The sequence below is a fragment of the Fukomys damarensis genome, unplaced genomic scaffold, assembly GCF_012274545.1.
Source record: "Fukomys damarensis isolate Sample0158 unplaced genomic scaffold, DMR_v1.0_HiC HiC_scaffold_3, whole genome shotgun sequence".
NCBI lineage: Eukaryota > Metazoa > Chordata > Mammalia > Rodentia > Bathyergidae > Fukomys > Fukomys damarensis.
In genome coordinates this window covers 5,096,630-5,117,472 of record NW_022900915.1, presented here as the reverse complement: position 1 = coordinate 5,117,472, position 20,843 = coordinate 5,096,630, and the positions used below count along the sequence as shown (strand labels likewise).

The window sequence follows — 20,843 nt, the reverse complement described above, 5'->3', positions numbered from 1 at the left end:
AAAAAAAAAAAAAAAAAAAAAGAATTACAGAATACTGTGCAAACTAAAAAGGAATACCTCATACATGCCAGCACTATGACCTTCCTATATTTTCCCCTGGGTGTGTCCTGTTTCCTCAAGATGTTTCTGCTGTCTCAGCTGCTTCTGATTAGCCCTATAAAGAATAAGCAGTGTTTCTAACTGTTGCTTTATTTTTCCCTTTGGTTTAAACCACTACCAATTTACACACGTGTGCATTTCCTGCTGATGCAATAGAGCCATCTGGTGGTAAATGGAACCAACCATAAAGGTAAAGCATTCATTCAGATCCTATAACTGCTGAACCCCGAGCTCTGCCACTGGTTTCTGAGATAAATGGAACTCTGTAGGTGAGGGGCAAGGAAGTGTTGCTAAATCTCAGAAACGAGCTGGACTCTAAGTCAAGCTCTGCCCCACAGAGTTGCACAATCACTGTTAAAAGTTTGCCTTCAGGGAATCAGTATCTTGGACCAGAAGGGTCCTAAGGACTACGTGGACCAGGGACCATCCCTACCTCAGGATGATTTTCACAATGTTAAGAGTGGGTCCAAATATTCTCAGCAAGTTTCGAAAGCAAGTTTTTTGGGTGTGTATTGGTAGCTGGAAATAAATACATGCTGCAAATCATTTTTCGTAGAAAGAGTGCATTGTCATGAGGCCAGCATATCCATAAAGACTGAGACTGGCTGATATACACTGCTATTTTCAGGGAGAATCTATTCATCTGAAGTTTGATCTCAGGAGGAACTTTTAAAAAATCATTGTAGAGCAATAAAGGGATCAAAACTGATCCACATGTTGCACACTTGTATGTACCAATTCTCCAGTATGGACATAGCTATTTCATATTGCAAACATATGCCAGCAAAAAGGAAAAGGTAAAAATCCTTTTGAACAAATGAATAGGGCCAGCTAATCCACTTTTCTAAGATTTTTTTTCTCCAAATATCCCAAATTTCCCATCCAAGGAAGGCAACATTTTCAGTAAGACAAGAACATTTAAAAGCAAAGCCAAATGGAACAGGTTTAACGGAAGAGACTGTTTTTAGATAATATGGGGCTGTTGTACAGATAAATTTAGGAAATTGTTATATATTATAAAATGGGGAAAGAACAGAGCAAACTGTGAAGAACTCAGTCTATCTTCTGTACCTCTATCCCAGCCGCAAACTTTGCCTCTTCCCTCTAAAGCCTTTCTTTCCCAAGAGCTCGCCACCCCACCCTGAAGCTTCACCCCGGATTGCTGGGTGGTGCTCTGGCTTTTCCCACTCCCTTAAGGGCAAGTATTTTTTGATAAGAGATGACCCAGTGAACTGAAGGAAGGAGTGAAAGATAAGTCAAGAGTAATTTCAGAAATAAGTAAAACAAGGAGTTAGAAGGCTTGGAAGCAGATGTGTGGCTTCAAAAACACTGAAGGCACATGTAGTCAGTCAGTGTCCATTCTGCAGGATGCAACGGCAGAGGATCAGAAAGCTAGGGTTCCATTTGATCCTGCTTCCTGAAGTGCATGGACACATGCAAAGTGTGTTGGTGATGGGCACGAAATCACTTGGCAGTGGGAACACTGGCAGATGGGCACATTCACAGTCTGTTACCTGACATCAAACTTCTGAAAATATAGGCGATCATCAGTGTTTGAGGATTGAGCCTATATGTGAATTTCCAAATGATAAGTTCCAGCAATTTAGTAATTCCTGCTAATTTCCATTTTTTATCTGAAAAAATTTCTACCAAATGTTAAGACAAGAACCTACACACATGCTGCTAAGATGATCAAACTAGAATAATATGTAAGCAGTATTTAATTGAACAATCTCTTTGATTACTAGGAAAGACACTTGACTTACATGTGTTTGGGTTGATAGTTTACTAATTTTGAACAAATCTTACATGAGATTTTGAGTAGACTTTCTTGTAGTTATAAAGCTTTATCATTTGAAAATTTAGAGAAACATCCAAGTTTTTGTACTAATTTTGTATCTAGACTTCTCTAACCTATCCCAGTACTTTCTCATTATCCCCTTCCTTGCTTTTAAACTTTTATTTCTTTGTGCTGGAGTGCCCTTGCTTTTCTCCTCCAGCCATATAAAGTCCTCCTATCCTTGAGAACTGGTTCAAGGTTTCTGCTCCAACTTCTTTTGCTATATCTAGAAAGGCTCCTGTGTACAGAGGCCAGACAGGACCTTGCCAAGCATTTAATGGGAATCCAATAAGACGTGTTGATTGACTTCAGTCCCAGCAGTCAAGGAAGGTGGTTGCACCAGATAGAGTAGTTCTTCATGCTGAAAGGTTAAAACAGTGACTTCTTTGAGCAATATTTTCCCCATATCCACATGCCTGGAGACAGAGCCCCAGGGAAGTGCTGCTTGCCAGGGCCAGGGGCCAGATGGTGCAGCACAGGGCAAAGTGATGGCTGAAAAGTTGGTGTTGTGGGTTTTTTGTAAGGACTGAGTGATAACCGATCAAGTGAAGCAGGCAAATACTTCAACAAACGAAGTCTTCACTTCACTTCACAATTATATTAATAATTCCATTGATCCTATAAGAAGAATAATTTTATTTTACAGTCCTCATTAAAAAAAAAAAGAATACCCATAGGGACACTTTTGTGACAGCAAGTGATCAAACAACAGCAGTGGGAAATTCAGTCAAAGATATAATTAAGAACAAAGCTAAAGCAGTAAATATGTGCATGTGCATTTGTTTAATAGCAACGCTGTTCAACAAAAGTCACCTTTGTAGTACATTTTTGACACAGGTCAGTTTCAGTAAATTTAGTGTCTGAAACAACCTGAGACTCCTAACATGCCAGGCTCCCAGTGGTTGCCTTGCTTAGAGGTGCACTGACTCCCTGCTATTTAAACCATAATTTAAACACAATTTGCAATGGTTTAACTTCCTGTTTGATATCTCACCTACTTACTACTGCCCTCCATCCCTACAGGCATCTATGGACCCACAGTGCCTCAGCCTTCTGCAAACTGCTCATATTTCATTTGGAAATTCAAGTATTTTCCCAACTGATTATCTTCTCCTACACCTCAGGCCCTTACACTGGGCAGATTTATGTCCCTGCTCATCTTTAAGGTCAGAATTCAATGTACAGTGGGAATTTCATTGCTTTCACATACTTTTGTGTTTAGCTTTCGTAGTAGTTTCTTGGGCTCTATTTCTATGGAAGCAAAATTTTTAAAACTCTATTTTCCTGGTTTTAAGTTACTCCAGGGAAAGAAGCATTTCTCTGTGCCTTGATAAGCACCCAATAAGATATTTAAACTTGAAACATGAAGAGATGACAAGTAGGGGTTGTAGAAGGTGTTCCTCATGTGACTGAGCAGTAAGTGGCCATGGGATGATGCCCAGTGAACTCTAAGGAGACCCAGTGGGTTTGCCAGAAGCCCATGCTTCCCAGTGGCTGTGGGGCTCTGGGCAGAATGGTTCACTTGCCTGGGTCTCGATGCTTTCATCTTTCAATAAAGAATATGTTTCCTGGCAGGAAACAGGTGGCCACTGCACAGGAGTGATTAAGGAGGGGCAAATGAAGGGATTGTTGACAAAGGTGTGGACAGTGTATTGGCATCAACAAAGGAGGGACAGGTACCACCTAGAAGTACAGGTGCCTTTACCTTACCTTGACCTGAACAGGTAGGGAGAAGGGAAAGGGAACATTACAGATAATCATAGCCTGACCTTCTCCCTCTCACCCTCTGCTCTCTTGCCTATGTCTCAAGAAGCAACAAGTGAGGGAGCCTGCATGACAGGTTTGGAAAGGCCACCTTCCTGGGAAAGAACACAGGAGAGGAAGGTGGAGAGGAGAAGGGGGGCAGATGGGCTAAGACTTGGATGACAGGACACAAAGAAACCTCAACCCAGAGGGTTTTAATTCTACTGGTGGTTCCCAAATGCCAGCCAACAGAGCCTTGATGGATTGTGATAACATTTTCACCAGTGAGCAACAAAAGGATAAAAGCAAGAGTTAAAAAACAGTACTGTAAATTTTTTATAAAGCCAAATGTTTTCCATTTAGAGGACAGTCTTTTATTCTGAGATTGTGATTGCTTTATTTTTGGGGTAGAGGATATTTCTTTAACAACTGATGATGGTGGTGTATGGAAAGGAAACTCTTGTATTTTAGCATATTTTTGAGAAAAAAAAGAAATCTTGACAGTCCTATGAGAGCTAGGCCTTATTATTTTCATAATTATTTTTGGATGTTAGTTCTTACTGGTTTATGAAATCCAAATGCTTAAAGTCTTCCACTCTATTAATTATGAAGTAAATGTTGTATACAGTGGTCTATCCAGAACTATGGCCCATGAAATTCCCCAGAACTTGCACAAAATAAAATTGTACTATTTATCCAGTTACCTGCCTTAGTAAGATTCTAGGATTCTATTTTTTTCTAGTAAACACACACACACACACTTCCCTAAAGGTCAGCTTTTCATCTTGTGAAAAACTTACTTTTTCTATACCATCACTGCAAAGGAAAATGGTGTTGGAAGGGAATTGTTGACTCTGATATTAATCTATAAGATTGTTGTTATGGACATGTGCACAAGCTTCAGCCAGAGTCCTGCCATCCACCAATAAATGCACACATATCCCAGGGAGCAGCTCTGTGGACCAGAGGAGCATGGCTGCAGGCAGATCCCAGCTTGGGTTCTTCCCCAACCTCAGAGGCTTGAACACACCGATCCCACCATGGGCCCAATAGGAAAAGAGCCACAAAGGTGCACAAGCAACAGCCAGAGGCTCACCCCTATGCTATTGATAAGTGTGCAAAGACCCTAGCCAGAAGCTGACTCAGACAACAGAAAGTGGGAGGCACAGCTCCCAGCCAAAGAGGAATCCCAACATAGGAAACAAATGGAATCCATAAAACAGATGCAAACAGATTTCCAGGAGATTATTGAAAGTTTACATGCAGAATAAGCCAATGTGAGGCCAGAATTTCAGATACAGAAAATAGGATTGCAATTAGTTACCATGAAAAGAAAATTATCTTAAAAATAGTAAGGGACCATGACAAATCAATTCAGCAGTTACTAGACAATGCAAAGAAGAATAACATCAAAATCAATGAAGGAAAGGAGAGTGCAAACAACATTAAAAAACAACTGTTCACAGAAGTAATGGCAGAAAACTTCCCAAGTATGGAAAAAGAAATTGACAGACAAGTGAGGCATATAGGACCCCAACTAGCCATGATGAAAAAAAGCTACACCTAGACATATAATAGCTAAGATTCCAGAAACACAACAGAAGAACAAAATTCTACAAGCAGTTAGAGAAAAGAAACAAATCTCATACAAAGTAAAGCCCATCAGAATCACAGCAGACATCGCAATACAAACTCTCAAAGCAAGAGCTTAGAATAACCTATTTCAAGCCCTAAAGGAAAACAAACTCCAACCCAAATTGATGTACCCTGCAAAACTTCCAAAATTGATGGAGAAATGAGATACTTTCATGACAAAGAGCACCTTAGGAACTTCATGAAATCCAAACCAGTGCTCCAAAAATATCCTAGGAAAAGACAATGAGGATTACAACCCCAGGAAGTCCAGCTGAATAAATCTATCAGACATGACAAGAAATTAAATGCAAAGGGGAGAATCCAACAAAAAGAAAAAGTCATGACAAAGATAAGTCAATGCAAATCAGTTATAGCCATCAATGATAATGTTCTCAATTCACCAGTCAAAAGAATACACTGGCACAATGGATCAGGAAGCAAGATACAACAATATGCTGCATTTAAGAAACACACTGAATTAAAAAAATTCATACACTTAAAGTTGAAGGGTGGAAAACAATACTCTATGCCACAGGAACCCTACAAAAAGAATGAGTAGCTATCTGCTTTACAGATAAAATGGACTTCAAAACCAGCACTGATTAAGAGAGACAAAGAAGGACACTACATCCTTGTAAAGGGAACCAAGAGGAAGAGATAACAATCAATCAATCAATCTATTTATGTATCTATATATCTATATACCAAATACAAGTACACTCAACTACATAAAACAAATACTAATGGACATGAAATGGACATGAAAACAATACAAAAAATCAATGAAGCCAAGAGTTGGTTCTTTGAAAGAATAAGCAAAATTGACAAAACCTTAGCCAACCTTTAAAAAAAAAAGAAAAGGCCCAAATCCATGCAATTAGAAATGAAAGTACAACAGACACAGTAGAAATCCAGAGGATCATCAAGACCCACTTCAAGAACCTACACACCAATAAAATGGAAAACACAGAAGAAATGAACAGATTCCTAGAGATGTATGAATTACCAAAGTTGGATGGAGATGACCTAAAAATTCTAAACAACCCTATATCAATCAATGAAATTGAAAATGTAATTAAAAACTTACCAACTAAGAAAAGTCTGGGTCCTGATGGCCTCACTGCTGAATTCTACAAGACATTTAGAGGAACTACTGCCACTATTGTTTAAACTCCACAATGAAACTGAAAGGGAAGCAGCACTTCCAAATTCATTCCTGGAAGCAAACATCACCTTGACCCCCAAAGCAAAGGCCCAACCAAAAGAGAGAACTATAGGCCAGTCTCACTAATGAACATAGATGCAGAAATTCTTAATAAGATACTGGCAAATAGAATACAGAAGATCATCAAGAAGGTCATTCACCCTGACCAAGTGGGATTCATGCCAGGGATGCAGGGATCATTCAACCTATGCAAATCAATAAATAAAATATACTATATTAATAGAGCCAAGTACAAAAACCATATCATCATCTCAATAGATGCAGAAAAAGCATTCAACAAAATCCAACATGTCTTTATGATTAAAAACCCTATAAAAATTATAATAGAAGGTCTCTATCTCAATCTGCTAATGCCATCTATGAAAAACAAACAGCCAATATCATAATAAATGGTCAAAAACTGAAATCCTTCATGCTTAAATCAGGAACAAGACAAGTATTTCCACTATCAGGAGTCCTGTTCAATATGCCTTTGAAAACATTAGCCACAGCAATTAGACAAGAGAAAGAAATAAAAAGAATAAAGATATGAAATAAAGAAGTCAAATTGTCATTACTTTCAGATGACGTGATACTCTATATAGAACACCCAAAGAACTCCAGCAAATGGCTTCTAGACTTAATGATAAAATTCAGTAGAGTATCTGGATACAAGGTCAACCCCCATGAAAAACACACTCACTGAGAGAGAAATGAGAAAATCAATTCCTTTCACAATACCATCCAAAAAAATGAAATAACTAGGAATCAATCTAATGAAAGAAATCAAAGAGCCCTACTCTGAAATTTTCAGCACTCTGAAAAGAAGAGAGTAAGGAGGATATCAGAAAATGGAAAGAAATCCCTTGCTCTGGGTAGGAAGAATCATTATAGTGATAATGGCCATGCTTACAAAACTGCTATATAGATTCAATGCAATCTCCACTGAAATCCCAGCAGTATACTTTGTGGAACTTGAGAAAACAATCCAAAAATTCATTGGAACCAGAAGAGACCTAGAATAGCAAAAACAATTCTAGGCAATAAAGACAAGGTAGAGGGTATCACAAATCCCAACTTGAAACTATACTACAAAGCTGCTGGGATAAAAATAACAGGGTACTGGCAATGAAACATGACTGAGGATCAGTGGAATAGATTAGAAGATGCAGAAACAAATCCAGACACACTCAGCAACCTCATCTTTCACAAAGGAGCCACACACCCTCACTGGATGAAATATAGCCTCTTTAATAAGCGGTGCTGAAAAACTTGCCAAAGATTAAAACTTGACCTATTACTCTCAGCATATGCTAAACTAAAATCAAAATGTGTTAAAGATCTAAATATTAAAACAGAAACACTGAACCAGCTGCAAGAGAGGTTACGCAGAACTCTTGGAAGGTATTGGTGTAGGAAAAGACTTTATGAACAAAATTTGTGTTGCCCATGAACTAGCACAAACAATCAAGTGGGGTCTCTTCTTATTAAAAAGCTTCTGCACAGCAAGAGAAACCATCAACAGTGTGAAGAGACGATCCACATGTGGGAAAAACTTTTTACCAACTGTTCCTCATACAAAGGTCTACTATCTAAACTATGTAAAGAGTTTTTAAAAAATCAACCCTCCCAAATTTAAATGCCCAATCCAAAAATGGGCATCTGAAATGAGCAGACATTTCTCAGAGAAATATGTAGAAATAGCAAATAAACATATGAAAAAAATATTCAACATCACCGGTCATTCAAGAGATAGAAATAAAAACCATGCTGAGATTCCACCTCACCCCAGAAAGAATGGCTTCTAACATGAAATCAACCAATAATAATTGCTGCCAGGGCTGTGGGGAAAGAGGAGCCCTGCTCCACTGCTGGTGGGAGTGCAGATTGGCTCAGCCACTGTGGAAATCAGTATGGAGATAACTCAAAGAGCTAGGATTGGAAGTCTCATTTGATCCTGCTATTTCTCTGCTTGGCATCTTCCCCAAAGAATTAAAAGAATCTTACCATAGTGATATATGTACACCCATGTTCACAGCAGCACAATTCGTGATAGCTAAAACTTGGAAGCAGCCCAATTACCCATCAACAGGAGACTGGATAAAGAAAATGTGTCTTTCTTTTTTTAAATATAATGGAGTACTACTCAGCCATAAAGAATGAGAAACTAGGGCTGGGATTTAGCTCAGTGGCACTAAACTTGCCTTGCAAGTGGAAGGTCCTGAGCTCATTTCCCAGCACACACACAAAAAAATGAGAAACTAGAGACATTTATAGCTAAATGGATGCACATTGAGCCCATACTCTTAAGTGAAATAAATAGGACACATGTGTAAATAGCGAATATCTTCTCTGGTGTAAAAAACTGAGAGTGTAAATAGGAACTATAAGGTATAATAGATAATGTGAAATAGGAAGAAAAGGTGCAAAGAAGAAAGGGAAGTGGGAGGGGTCGGGAAAGGAAGAGAATGCAATTAATATGAGAAAATGAAAAATAGAAACAAAGTCTTTGTAGATAGGGAGGGGTGGAGAAGATCAAGGGAGGACAGGGGAATGCGGGAAAAGTAAGAACCAAGATGGATTATGTAAAGGTGCAAATTTCCACTGATGAATCTCATTATACTGTATATCTTCAATGTACCAATAAATTTAATTTTAAAAAAGATTGTTATGGAAGTGGACATAACCATGTAATATTTGATAGCTTCATAAATAGCCTTAACTAATGACCTACCCAGAGCGCTTAACATGCCAGGCCTTATTTCAATGTGGTTTAAATCAGTTTAATTCATTTTAGTTCAAAAATTGAGGGCTATTGTTCAGGTGCTACGCTAAGTAATGGACAAATAAATAATAACAAGACAGATATGATTAATACTCTTATCAGAATTCTCTGCCCAATACCAAAGTTCTGGGATTTGATTTTATGTAAAATTAGAAGAATGTCAAAAGTTTAGTATGTATTTAACAGCTTTATGCTCATTCACCAATATAGTGCACTGTGCTTTGGGACCTTGTTCTTGTCTCTTTGATGAGGATTCTGGTAAATGTTAGGAAGTAGTAAAAGGCTGTCATAACCTGTTTTCAAATGTTCCCATTCTATTTCAAATAACACTGCTTTATGGATTTTCAGAGATTTTGTACAAACAGTATCAGGAGGGACCTTGTAAAGAATATATATCTTCCATAGTTTACAGTAAAGTTAACAGGGTGTGGCCACAAAGAATTTGAGTCCCTATTATCTTACAGGATTTGTTCTGTGACCCAAAATAACCCTTAAGATTTTGATTTAGGAATATGACAAACTCCTGTGAAAACTTGATAAAACTTGTGGTTACACTTCTCATAAATACACACACACACACACACACACACACACACACACACATGGTATACACATGCATGGTTTTGTATATACTATGCTTTTCAGTCCTGTCCATGTAAACCGAATTAATATTTCATTATTTAAAAGGAACTTTATATTCCATCCTCTTTTGGTTTTCATTCTAAAATAAAATGCAAATCTTGATGAATTACAGTTTTGACATGCTTATGCCACCCCTATCATAAGCTATTCAGATGATCAAATGAATAACCCTTTTTTCCTAGGGAAATGCCCCAAGCTCAGAAGATACACACTACTGTATTTTTCTTTTTCTGGACAACAGAACAAGCAGTACACCTGGATGATAGAAATGAAATTTTTCAACAACTGGTATTCACCTAAGACAATATATTTTCTTCCTGATAAAAAAGGAAAATAGAAGCCTGGCATGGTGGCACATGCCTATAATCCCAGAATTTGGGAGGCTGAGGAAGGAGGATTGTTGGAGTTTGAAACCAGCCTGGGCTATACTGTGAGTTTCAGGTCAGTCTCAACTACATAGTGAGACCCTGGCCAAAAAACCAAAAAAAAAAAAAAAGGAAAATAGACAAAGCAAGGTAATCTCACTAATAGAAAATATTTGTATTTCTTCAGCAAAGTATAGGAGAGAGAGAGAAATAGGGAATTAACAGGTATAAAGTTTCAATTTTACAGGATAAGAATGCTCAAAGGACCACTTATGCACCAATGGAAGCAGGTTTACTGTTACTGAACTGTACAATTTAAAAATCTTTAAATAATAAATGTTATGTGTAATTTATCACAATGTAAGATTTAAAATACTACAACATAAGCCAGGCGTGGTGGCACACGCCTGTAATCCCAGCACTCAGGAGGCTGAGGCAGGAGGATCGCTGTGAGTTCAAGACAAGCCTGGGCTACATAGTGAGTTCCAGGTCAGTCTCAACTACATAGTGAGACCCTATCTCAAAACAAAAACAAAATCCAAAAAGTAAATAAATAAAATTTTTAAAAAGTACTACAACACAAGTGAATAAAACAGACATAAAATGAAGTGAGAGAATTAGTGTATTTTAAAGTGAGATCGACTGTTCTTTACATACTTAAAAATATTGTGAGAAGTACAAAAAAGATTGAACATAATAAAAATTATAAAATAAAAAAATAAAAATAAGGTAATCTTTCTAAAGAAATTATTTCTTTAATTAATATATAATTTGCTTTTAAATAAAGTTTCCAATTCATTGGAGAATAAAATATTGTAAATACCTTTCCCATTTGTAAAGATGATGCTTTGAGTATTTTGAGTAGCTAAGATGTGCATGTGCGTACGTGCGTGTGTGTGTGTGTGTGTGTGTGTGTGTGTGTGCATGGCAGGGTTATTTTCTTACATTAAGTATGAGATTAGATTTCGAATATTTGCTCAGATTGACCAACAGTGCATACATTATCCTACTGAACCCTAATGTTTTAGGAAATACATGTGCAAGGAAGATATTTCAATTCATCTTATGAGGGCAGCCATGGAATTTTATTCTCCAGGATGACTGGTTTTCCCAAGTTAATTCTGTTAAATAAATTATTGTTACAGTACAAAATCAATAATTAATGTTTTATTAAGAACAGCGTTTAAAGAGATGATAAGCTATTTTTTTTCTGCCTGTGACCTTTAGATTCTAAATAAATCCAAGAAATTTAACTGCAATTTTAAGAATTTCCATATTCCAATGATGTTCCCAGAATTTAGCAAGGAAATTCTCAGCTGAACTTCAAGTATCCTGAGAATCATTTCTCTCCTCCTCCCAGCCTGGCATTTGTACAGTCTCCCTTTATACCAGGATCTGAAGGAGAAATATGTTATGCATCCTTCTGTATCAGATAAAAGCCCAGCAACAATTTCCACAGTACATTCCAATATGATAAGGCGAGCGGAGAACAGAGAGGGCTTCCTTTTGCTGTAAGTTTCCACTTCTTTAAGGTCTGCCAGTCAAATGTTTCTAAAAGGAATGGCCAGAATATCAAAGAAGGTAGCGCACACCCACAGTAGCTCCTCAGTGAACTCCAGTTTCCACATCTGTGAAAGGAGCCAGTTACACCGCAATTGAGCTCAGAGGAGCCATTTTGTTTGTCTTGCTGTTTTAACTGCGCAGTGTCTTTCCTTATTTGGAGCATTTCCCATCTCGTGAATGCTAGCTATCCAAAGTAGAAGCCAGGAGCTCCCTCTCGCGCATCGTTCGCAGCCAACGTGTAGGCAGATGGCTCAGGCTCCACCAGTCAGACACATCCGCGTGCGCCTCGAAAGTGGATGAGAATGATACGGAAAGGGTGCCAAATGAAATGGAGTCTGGCCCAGTGAAAGAGGCATCCTGTTTTCAGAGGCTGCAGTAAGTAACACGAGACTTAGAAGGGTGTCTCATACTCAGGGAAAGTGATAAGTGATAAATTATGTATAATTTAAGAACAAACATGAACATAGAGTTGGTGAGGGCACAGTCAGAGGTGGCGAACCTGTGGCACGTGTGCCACAGCGGGACATTTGTATCACTGAAAGCTCTAAAAGGTTCACCATCACTGGCCTATGCGCCCCCTGCCAGCTAACAAGGAGTTTTGTTTGGTCTACATATTACTTTCTTCACTTGTTCCCTTTATCTTGCTAGATCTGTTTGTTCTTCGGGGCTTCTGAGACAAGAAAGAATTAAAGAGGAACAAGAGAACTAGGACTAGGGCCAAAGGAAAGTGGTAGTCAGGAAATTATTATTATAATTTTTAAAGAAAACTTGAGAAAAACTATGTGAGACTGTAGCTTACAAGGAAGGAATGAAATAAGAATAAGGTGTCTCTGAAATTTACCCCACATGCTGTATAATTAAGATGATTTAAATCTCCATATATCATCAGAGTTCATTGGACACATTTATGGCTTTCTTTTATGAACAATTCAATCTGTAAAAATTGATATTGCATGACTTTTATCCTTCCTGATAGCCTGACAAAAAACAAAGATCACATATTTTTATTTTTAAAACATAGAATTAAATTTATTTTATCTTGCAATTTTCCTACAGGTCTATTGGTGCCTTTTATTAATATAAGATAAATTGTGGAAACTTGGTGTTCTTTTTTCCTGTTATGGAAACATTTTTCTATTTGGTCATTCTAGGACTCATTTTACATAATTATTAATCAATTATTTCCAGACATGTATTTTATTTATTTTATTTATTTATTTTTTTGTACTGGGGATGGAACTCAGATCCTTGCGCTTGAGAGGCAGACAGCGGAACCACTGAGCTAAATTGCCGGCTCCAGACATGTATTTTAAAAAGATTAAAAAGGAAACAAGAACCAAGTAAAGATGGCAGAAAACCCCAGGACATTGCAATATCAAAATTTATAACCATCCTTCATTTTCTTACTATTGCCAAAGGTATTACAGTATCTTTCAAGAAAGTATGAAAAAGGAGACATCATTTTTATAGCCTGTTTTTAGTTTTCATTGAGCACAGTTGATAATGTAGGATTTTTCTTTTGCTAGTCATAGTGCCCAAAGGAGAAAATTGACAGAGGAGGATATTTCAGAATTCTTAAACAAATAAAAAGATGAATGTAGAGAACAGCAGCAGGTGCCTCGGGCAAGAGCACACATCCAGCACACCCGAGCCACTAATCACATATGGCTCTGAGTCCTCGAAATACGCTTAGTGTGAGTTGAAGTGAGTTCTACATATGCAACCCACACCCGATTTTGAAACTTCACACATTAAATGAGAATGTTAGATATCTCACGGACACTCCTATATTGATTCTATGTTGAGATGGCAGTGTTTGTGCTATACTGAGTTAAATAAAATGTTTAATTTCACCTGTTGTTTTGTGTGTGTGTGTGTGTGTGTGTGGTACTACAGATTAAACTCATGGCCTCTTTCACACAAGTGTTCTACTACTGAGCTACATCCCCAGAGCTTTTTAGAAAGTTTATTTTGAGTCATGGTCTCACTAGCTGTCCAGGCTACTGGAAAATTTAAAATTACATATCTGGCTTGCTTTTGGACAGTGTTGTTACAGACACTAATGCTGAGAGTAGAATTAGCCCTGTAGGCAAGAGATTCAGATCACATTTTCCTACAGACTTAGATGGATGTCCTCAAACTCAGGAACCAGTAAGTCAATGACATACCTCTAAGAACAACAAAGGAAACAGGTTATTCTGGAAGTACCATACAGTGTTTTGAAAAAAGAACTTGGACTTTTTTGTTTTGCTAAAAGGATGTTTAATAGCATTCTTCAGTCATTTATGGTTACGAGTCCAAATTTTTATTTGATACAGAGATTTGCTATATTTACATTTTATTAAAATATTATTGGAGGGTTTTCTTGCCATGCCTTTATTTTTCCAAGAATTATTTGAAAAATTATTTTAAAAATAAAGTATCAGATGACTTTGATGCAGTTAATTAATGATGATGACTATTTTCCTACCATGATAAAGATTAAGAATTTGGGTTATTTAAAAGTTACCTCATAATTCTGCAACATTGCTTTGTAGACACTAAACTTTTTTGTTGGTTTGTTGATTTGTTTTTGAATCACAAACCAATTCTATTTGGACTATTTGAATCTCAGAATTATATACTGAGCAGTCACAAAGAAAGCAATTAGGGGAGACTTCTAGATTTTCTATTACATGACCCTAATTTAGATGGATATTTATAAGATATGTTAAAATATGTTCCCATTATTTTTCTTGAATATTTATACCTGCTGCTCAAGTGGAATACAGGATACAGAATTTTCAGAGACTAAGTTATCTTGTCATCCTTGTGCATTAGTGTATAACTTTGTTCAAGGAAAAAGTCAGCATTTCAAAGAAGCAAACTAATCACATCTTGGAGAAACCCTTCACTTCTCTGAACTTCACCGAGCACAAATAACATACCACATTAATTGAAATTATCAAACATATTTCAAAATACCCAGCTGACTCTGAAACCTGATCTAACATAAACAGTCTCTCTCTTGACAAGAAGACCTGGGGCGCTTATTCTCAGCAGCTAGCTTTAGTTTAACCGAACTCTCAAAATAAATTAAGCAATGTATTCACAAAATAAATGAAGTGATTCACTCTGCTGAGACCGAGGGCAGCCAGAGGCTGGCGTCACCCCGGAGAGCCTGCGTCCTTGTGCTCTCCACTGCCAGGGCTCCCCAGTTTTCTTACGCTCTCACTAAACACCCAGAGGGGGCCTCACAAGGGGCCACTTCTCCCTGAGGAAAAGGCTGGATTGGATAAGCATCCTAGCTTGTTGGTAGGATATCATCTCTCAGGGAAACTGAGCACTTGGAATTTTCAGGTCACAGTAATGCAAATGATCTCTCAGTCAGACTGATTGACGAGGTGGCCTCCACACACACTTCCCCCTTGCCCAGTCTTGCTCTGATTTCAACCTTCAGCTTGCAGAAGATGAGAAAATTGCCACGAAATTTGATTTTATCCAAAATATTAATACACAGTTGGCTTCGATCTCTAAAAGGAAATGTTTGGCTCTGTCCCTTTCACTGCCCACCATGCTTCCCTTCGATACCCACAACCCTCTCCGTCTTCCCACCTGTGGAGAGATCGAGTGTGTCACTGCCTCACAGCACAAACTCGCATACTTTCCCTAAGTGATGCCAGTCGTTTCGGACATTTTGCCATTTGAAGGAATCAACTGGAAAAAACGTCATGGGCACAGTTTTGCGGACACCCGAATACTTCCGTGTATAAAGAGCTGTTGCTCTGCTGATGCCTCTTGGGGGCATTCTGAAAAACATCCTATCTGTAAACAATCAGTTCCAACGCCACATGTTTTCTAAATGTCTTTGCCTGTTGACATTTGAAAAAAATAAAAGAACACATTTGCACGAAGGCAGGACTTTTTGTTTCTTATACACTTATTCTAGCATAGAAATTAAAAATGAAATAGGTCATCTTGCCCAATTGTGTGCGAAGGATCATTTTCTAAAGGACACCTCCAAGTTCTCAGGCCAACCTCAGTTTAGACTACTGGATCTGTTTTAATTTTTCTTAATAACCTCTGTTTGCAAGTTAAATAGAATTTATTATCCAAATGTAAACTTCTGAAGCTAATGTTTTCCTTAACTTGTAATCTGTACTATACAGGGTGTCTTTTCTTAGGTTTAATTCTTTTTTTAAACCTAGCTTTTATATTGCTATATCTTTCTGTCTATTAAGACATTTCTGAAATTTCTCCCAGGCTTGTCACGTGATCTCAATTCCCCAGCCCTTAAAACTGTTTTGGACCACGTGATTTCTCTTGCCAAAAACATGGGCGAGATGATGAGTATGACTTCTGGGAGAAGCCTTCACGGTGTATCTCCGCAACTTCGGCCTCCTCCCTGTGCTATTTAAGGCACAATGATGCTGTTAATGCCTTAGCCTTGATTAGTGATTTAAAACTTTGTTCTGCACAGAAAACAATCTTCTGAAAGACCTCTTAGCATGTTAAAAAAATAATATATGCTTTCTCTAAAACTTTTGTTTTAGATGATGATTCAGCACAAATTAAAGTATAGTTTACCTTCCCCAATTTATAAAATTGAAAGTTTTTAGCTGTTTTACGGTCTTTTCATAAAGCTGACTTCCTGTACATTGTGCTATGAATTTGACTTCACAGATTAAAAACAAAAAAAGTGCTCCGTATTTTTGACCCTTAAAATAATGATTCTTTAATGAAATTATCACAAAATAACAACTTGAAAGCTAAATAGCTTCTCAGGTTTATAGGAAGCCTAGCTTTGACAGGTTACGAACACCTTAGTAGATATTCGGGCACGGACAGCATCATCCCCACACTCTTATTTTGGAAGCGCGGCTCCGCCTCATCGCTAGCATCCGGGACTCTACGCCACTCCTCTGTGTGCCCCAGGATTCCCAGGAGTAGCTCAGGGAGCACAACCCTGACCCTAACCCTAAACCCCTTTCTAACAGAATTTTCACTTTCCAAACAGTTTTAAATGAGATGATTTATATGCACTAGCTGTTTTCTATAAGAAGAAAAACAGAGCGAAGGTTTAAACAACAGGCCCAAAATAGGGCTAAGATAAAGGGAGACCACCTGGCCCCTGAGAAGCAGCTCTAAACTGGCCCTTCGTGGATCAGGCTGTGTTTCTACCATCTACAGTGAATCCACAATGCCTTGGTCCCTTAATATCTGGAAGCTCCTTAAGCCAAACTGCATCTTAATTTCTTAATTTATAAATTGGTGATAATAGCAACAAGAGGAAAAGTATCAATGTACTTTTCTTTTCTTTTTTCTGGTACAGGGAATTAAACTCAGGCCTAGGCACTTGCCAGGCAAGTGCAGTGCTACTGAGCTATGTCCCCATCCTGGAGAAGTATCAGTGAAATAGCAATGACTCTGGATGCCTCTCTCACTGGGCTGTGATCTGAGGGACATGGATCTCAGTCACCCAGCACTACACCTGGAGTTAAGTCCACCTGTTTTATTTCAGATGCTACTAATGAAGAGACATTTCAACGGCTGCAATTTCATTGCAGGCACACAGAGAGTAACAAAGCCCAGATATTACTGTGAGAACATACAGTGTACAAAGAAGCCCAACAGCTAAAGCAGTAGAAAGCACTGCATACAGGCAAACTAAGACCCAATGTTTCCAATTCCATGACAACACAAGGCAGAATGTGTTTAAATCTGCTGGGATGGTCAAGAAGTATCCATGCAATTGAAAGGCTTTTATCCTTCATCTTGATCTTTTCTACCCAAAATAAAAATAATCGTTTAAAAGAGGCAACTGAGACCCACTTGAAATTTATTGCTTTGCCATACACAGCAAAGTTAATTTTGCTGAATTTCATGTTCTAGAGCTTCTGCGAAGGGGCCTGTGTGGTGGAAGGAGACACCAGTTATCCGTGGATAAAAGACGGCTTTGAAGTCTCTAATCCCAACTTCCTCCAGCTAAATGTATACTTTTATTTTTATTGTTTATTTATTTGTTTGTTTACTTATTTATTTATGTTTTGGCTTTTTGAGACAGGGTCTCACTATGTAGTTGAGACTGACCTGGAACTCACTATGTAGCCCAGGCTGGTCTCGAACTCACAGCAATCCTCCTGCCTCAGCCTCCTGAGTGTTGGGATTACAGGCGTGCACCACCACACCGATTTAAATGTTTAGAAAGGTGAAAAGACAAAAATTAAAGCAGACCAATTTCTTCAAGCCCCAGAGCTCTCCACTGTGTCAACTGTAAATTAAGAAGGACAGATTCTGAACTCCAGGGATCTACTTGGGAGCCGCAGGCAGAAATCCTTAAGGTGGTAATTGGCACCTTGTACTTTGCAGTGTCTACTGATTGATCAACTTCTTTAGAGGAAAGGGAAAAAAGCAGATTGGTGCCTTAAAGTCTCCTATTTCTTGGACCCAATGGTACCCACCACACAGAAAAATACTTTTGATGTGGTCTGGGTGAGAGCCACTCTTTCTATGGGTAACAAGATCACAAATAGCACAAATAAAAGCAATAAAAATTATTTATCCAGATTTTTTTCTCTATCTAAGAAAAGCAATATAAGAGTAAATTATTTTTAGAAGTGGAAGACACAATTTTGATTGAAACTATTTTGCAAATGTAATTTTATTTCCTCTTGACATATTGCCCCAACTTTTAAAATCCTCCTTCTGAAAATTAATATGGATTTTGAAGCTATGTCCAGTTTATTTGGGGCCAGATTGGACAAATGACACTAGTCTGATGTGTTAACATTTAAGAAATAATGGTGCAGACGTGAGTCTGGATACCCATCTCATGAGGGAACTGGTTGTCCTGAGCCCATGACCTTGGTGGGATGTTATTGGAAGACAAACTACCAAACAGCAAAAGAAATAGAGCCAAGTCCCCTGGTCTAAGGGGAGCTTATTTGAATACTATCAATTCCAAAGCACTATGCTCTTCCATATTTCTTACATTTCTTTTTTTTTTTTGAGACAAAGTCTCACTATGTAGTCCAGGCTGTCCTCAAACTCAAGACTGAGCCTCCTGACTCAGCCTCTTGAATGCTAGGATTGCAAGTCTGCACGACCACGCCCGGCTTTTACTCTTGTATATCTCTGAGCACTTTATCCGCCATTTTCATAACTGCATATGTTATCTGAGGTAGATTAAGTCACCTTATCCTTATTTTATAGCTGAAAATAAGACTCAAAGTGTTCAAAAGACTTAGCTATCATCACACAGCTTGCAGGCGACAGATCTGGGCCTGATTCCAGGTTTTTTGAATCCCAGTCCTGTCTACACCTGTACCACCCCGAATGTGCCCTATGAATCCTAATTCTATGACCCTCCTTTTATATCATTTCTACCTTAGAGTTGAAAGGATTGTGGCAGAAATGTCTCTGCGTGGCGTTTAAGGACTGAAAGATTGTTCCAGAATGTTTCTAGGTGGAGCTCCGGGAATACTGATTACTTTAAGGGAAGGTCTCCGACATCCATAAAAGGGAATGAGTATCGTGACCCTCCAAGTGTCCGTCAGCTTCGACACTTCACAACCCTCAGCATAACACTTTTGCCAATGGAGGGGCCCAGCAGGGGCTCGGGTAGTGAAAACCCAGCTTTCCCTGAGCATCAAAAAGCTCACGGAAAAGGCAGGACTTGGAGGATCAGAACTGTGCATGTCATCAGCTGACTGAGTGGAAAGAGAATGAACAAGTTATACCTGGAACAGGCTGTGATTTAAACCCAATCTAAATAAAATAGGCCATGATTTAAACCCAGATTAAACTAAATCATGTAAGGTATTAGATCTGTATCTTGTCTGAATTCTAGGATTTCCTCATTTACAAACAGATGCACAAAATAGCCCAGGATGTCCTCAGTGTGGGAGGCCTCAGAGAGCAGCATGGCATTCCTCACGCGCTGAGATGGGAACGACAACCCCATCCCACACCGAAATTCCTGGTGCCCCCCTTCTGCCTGTCTTCCGCTTAGGAAAGAGAATTCCCAGTTTTATTTTTAAATGTTTACTTACTCGTAAAATATGGAAGCTAAACGATACCAAGAAAGCACCAATATCCATTAAATTAAGTAATGGTTTCACTAACTGTATGACTTTTTTCTTTTTTTTGGATAAAACAAATCATACAAAGTTTATTTCTTACCAGTGCTTCATTGTTGGGTTGTACATCTGACTCTGAATTTGCAGACTGCATGCTGAAAAAAAGTAAAGTTTAAAGTCCCGAAATTTATTTCAGACATGCACACACACACCTCTAATCAAATAGATTGTTACCCTGTAACATGTAAGATACACTTTTTCAACTATGTCCTCTAAATGTCAATTTCTAATATTTCAAAAGGAAATAAAAATTATGGAATGTAAACTTTACTCCAAGAAAATAAAATAGACTTTAAAGGCTCTCTTGAGAATAGCCAGTCTGAACAGTACAATCTGTTCTGAAAACCTGCAGAATCTCTTATTTCAACTAAAAAAAGAAAAAGGAAAGAGAGAAAAACATTTTCTTAACAAGACTCAGAGAATTCTTACTTCCTACACTGTTTTCTTTCTCCCTCTCTCTCTAGATCATTCTCTTATAAATGTTATTATTGCAGCTTGTACCCTCTTGATCCTTTTGTTTCTGCTTGCTTATCTGACCGCCTCCACAGCAAAACTATATTTTCACTGCCTGCAGTTCTTGCCTTTTTCTGGGCAAAGCCACTCCAATCAGTGTCTCAGTAGTAGCTCTCCACAGGAACTGCACTGGGTAAATTCACCAGACTCCAATTACTGTCTCCGGTGGTCATTTTACTTAAGAGTTTTACATGATTCACCCTTCCCTCTGGAATTCTTTCATCAGGACTGGGGCTGTAACTCAGCTGGCAGGGTTCTTCCCTACCATGCATAAAGCCCTGGGTTTGATCCCCAGCATTGCAGAAGAGAAAGAAAGAGCGGGGCGGGGGGGGGGGAA

General features: G+C 38.3%; 1 protein-coding gene across 1 annotated transcript in view; it reads right to left on the bottom strand.

Annotated features, from left to right (window-relative positions):
- The window catches only part of Ccdc192 (coiled-coil domain containing 192), a 129,037-nt gene that overhangs the window by 104,751 nt on the left and 3,443 nt on the right, over positions 1-20,843 (bottom strand). The window contains exon 2 of the mRNA XM_019207863.1: positions 20,037-20,088. Within this exon, the coding sequence (XP_019063408.1) occupies positions 20,037-20,088 (52 nt within the window). The remainder of the gene's footprint in view (positions 1-20,036; positions 20,089-20,843) is intronic.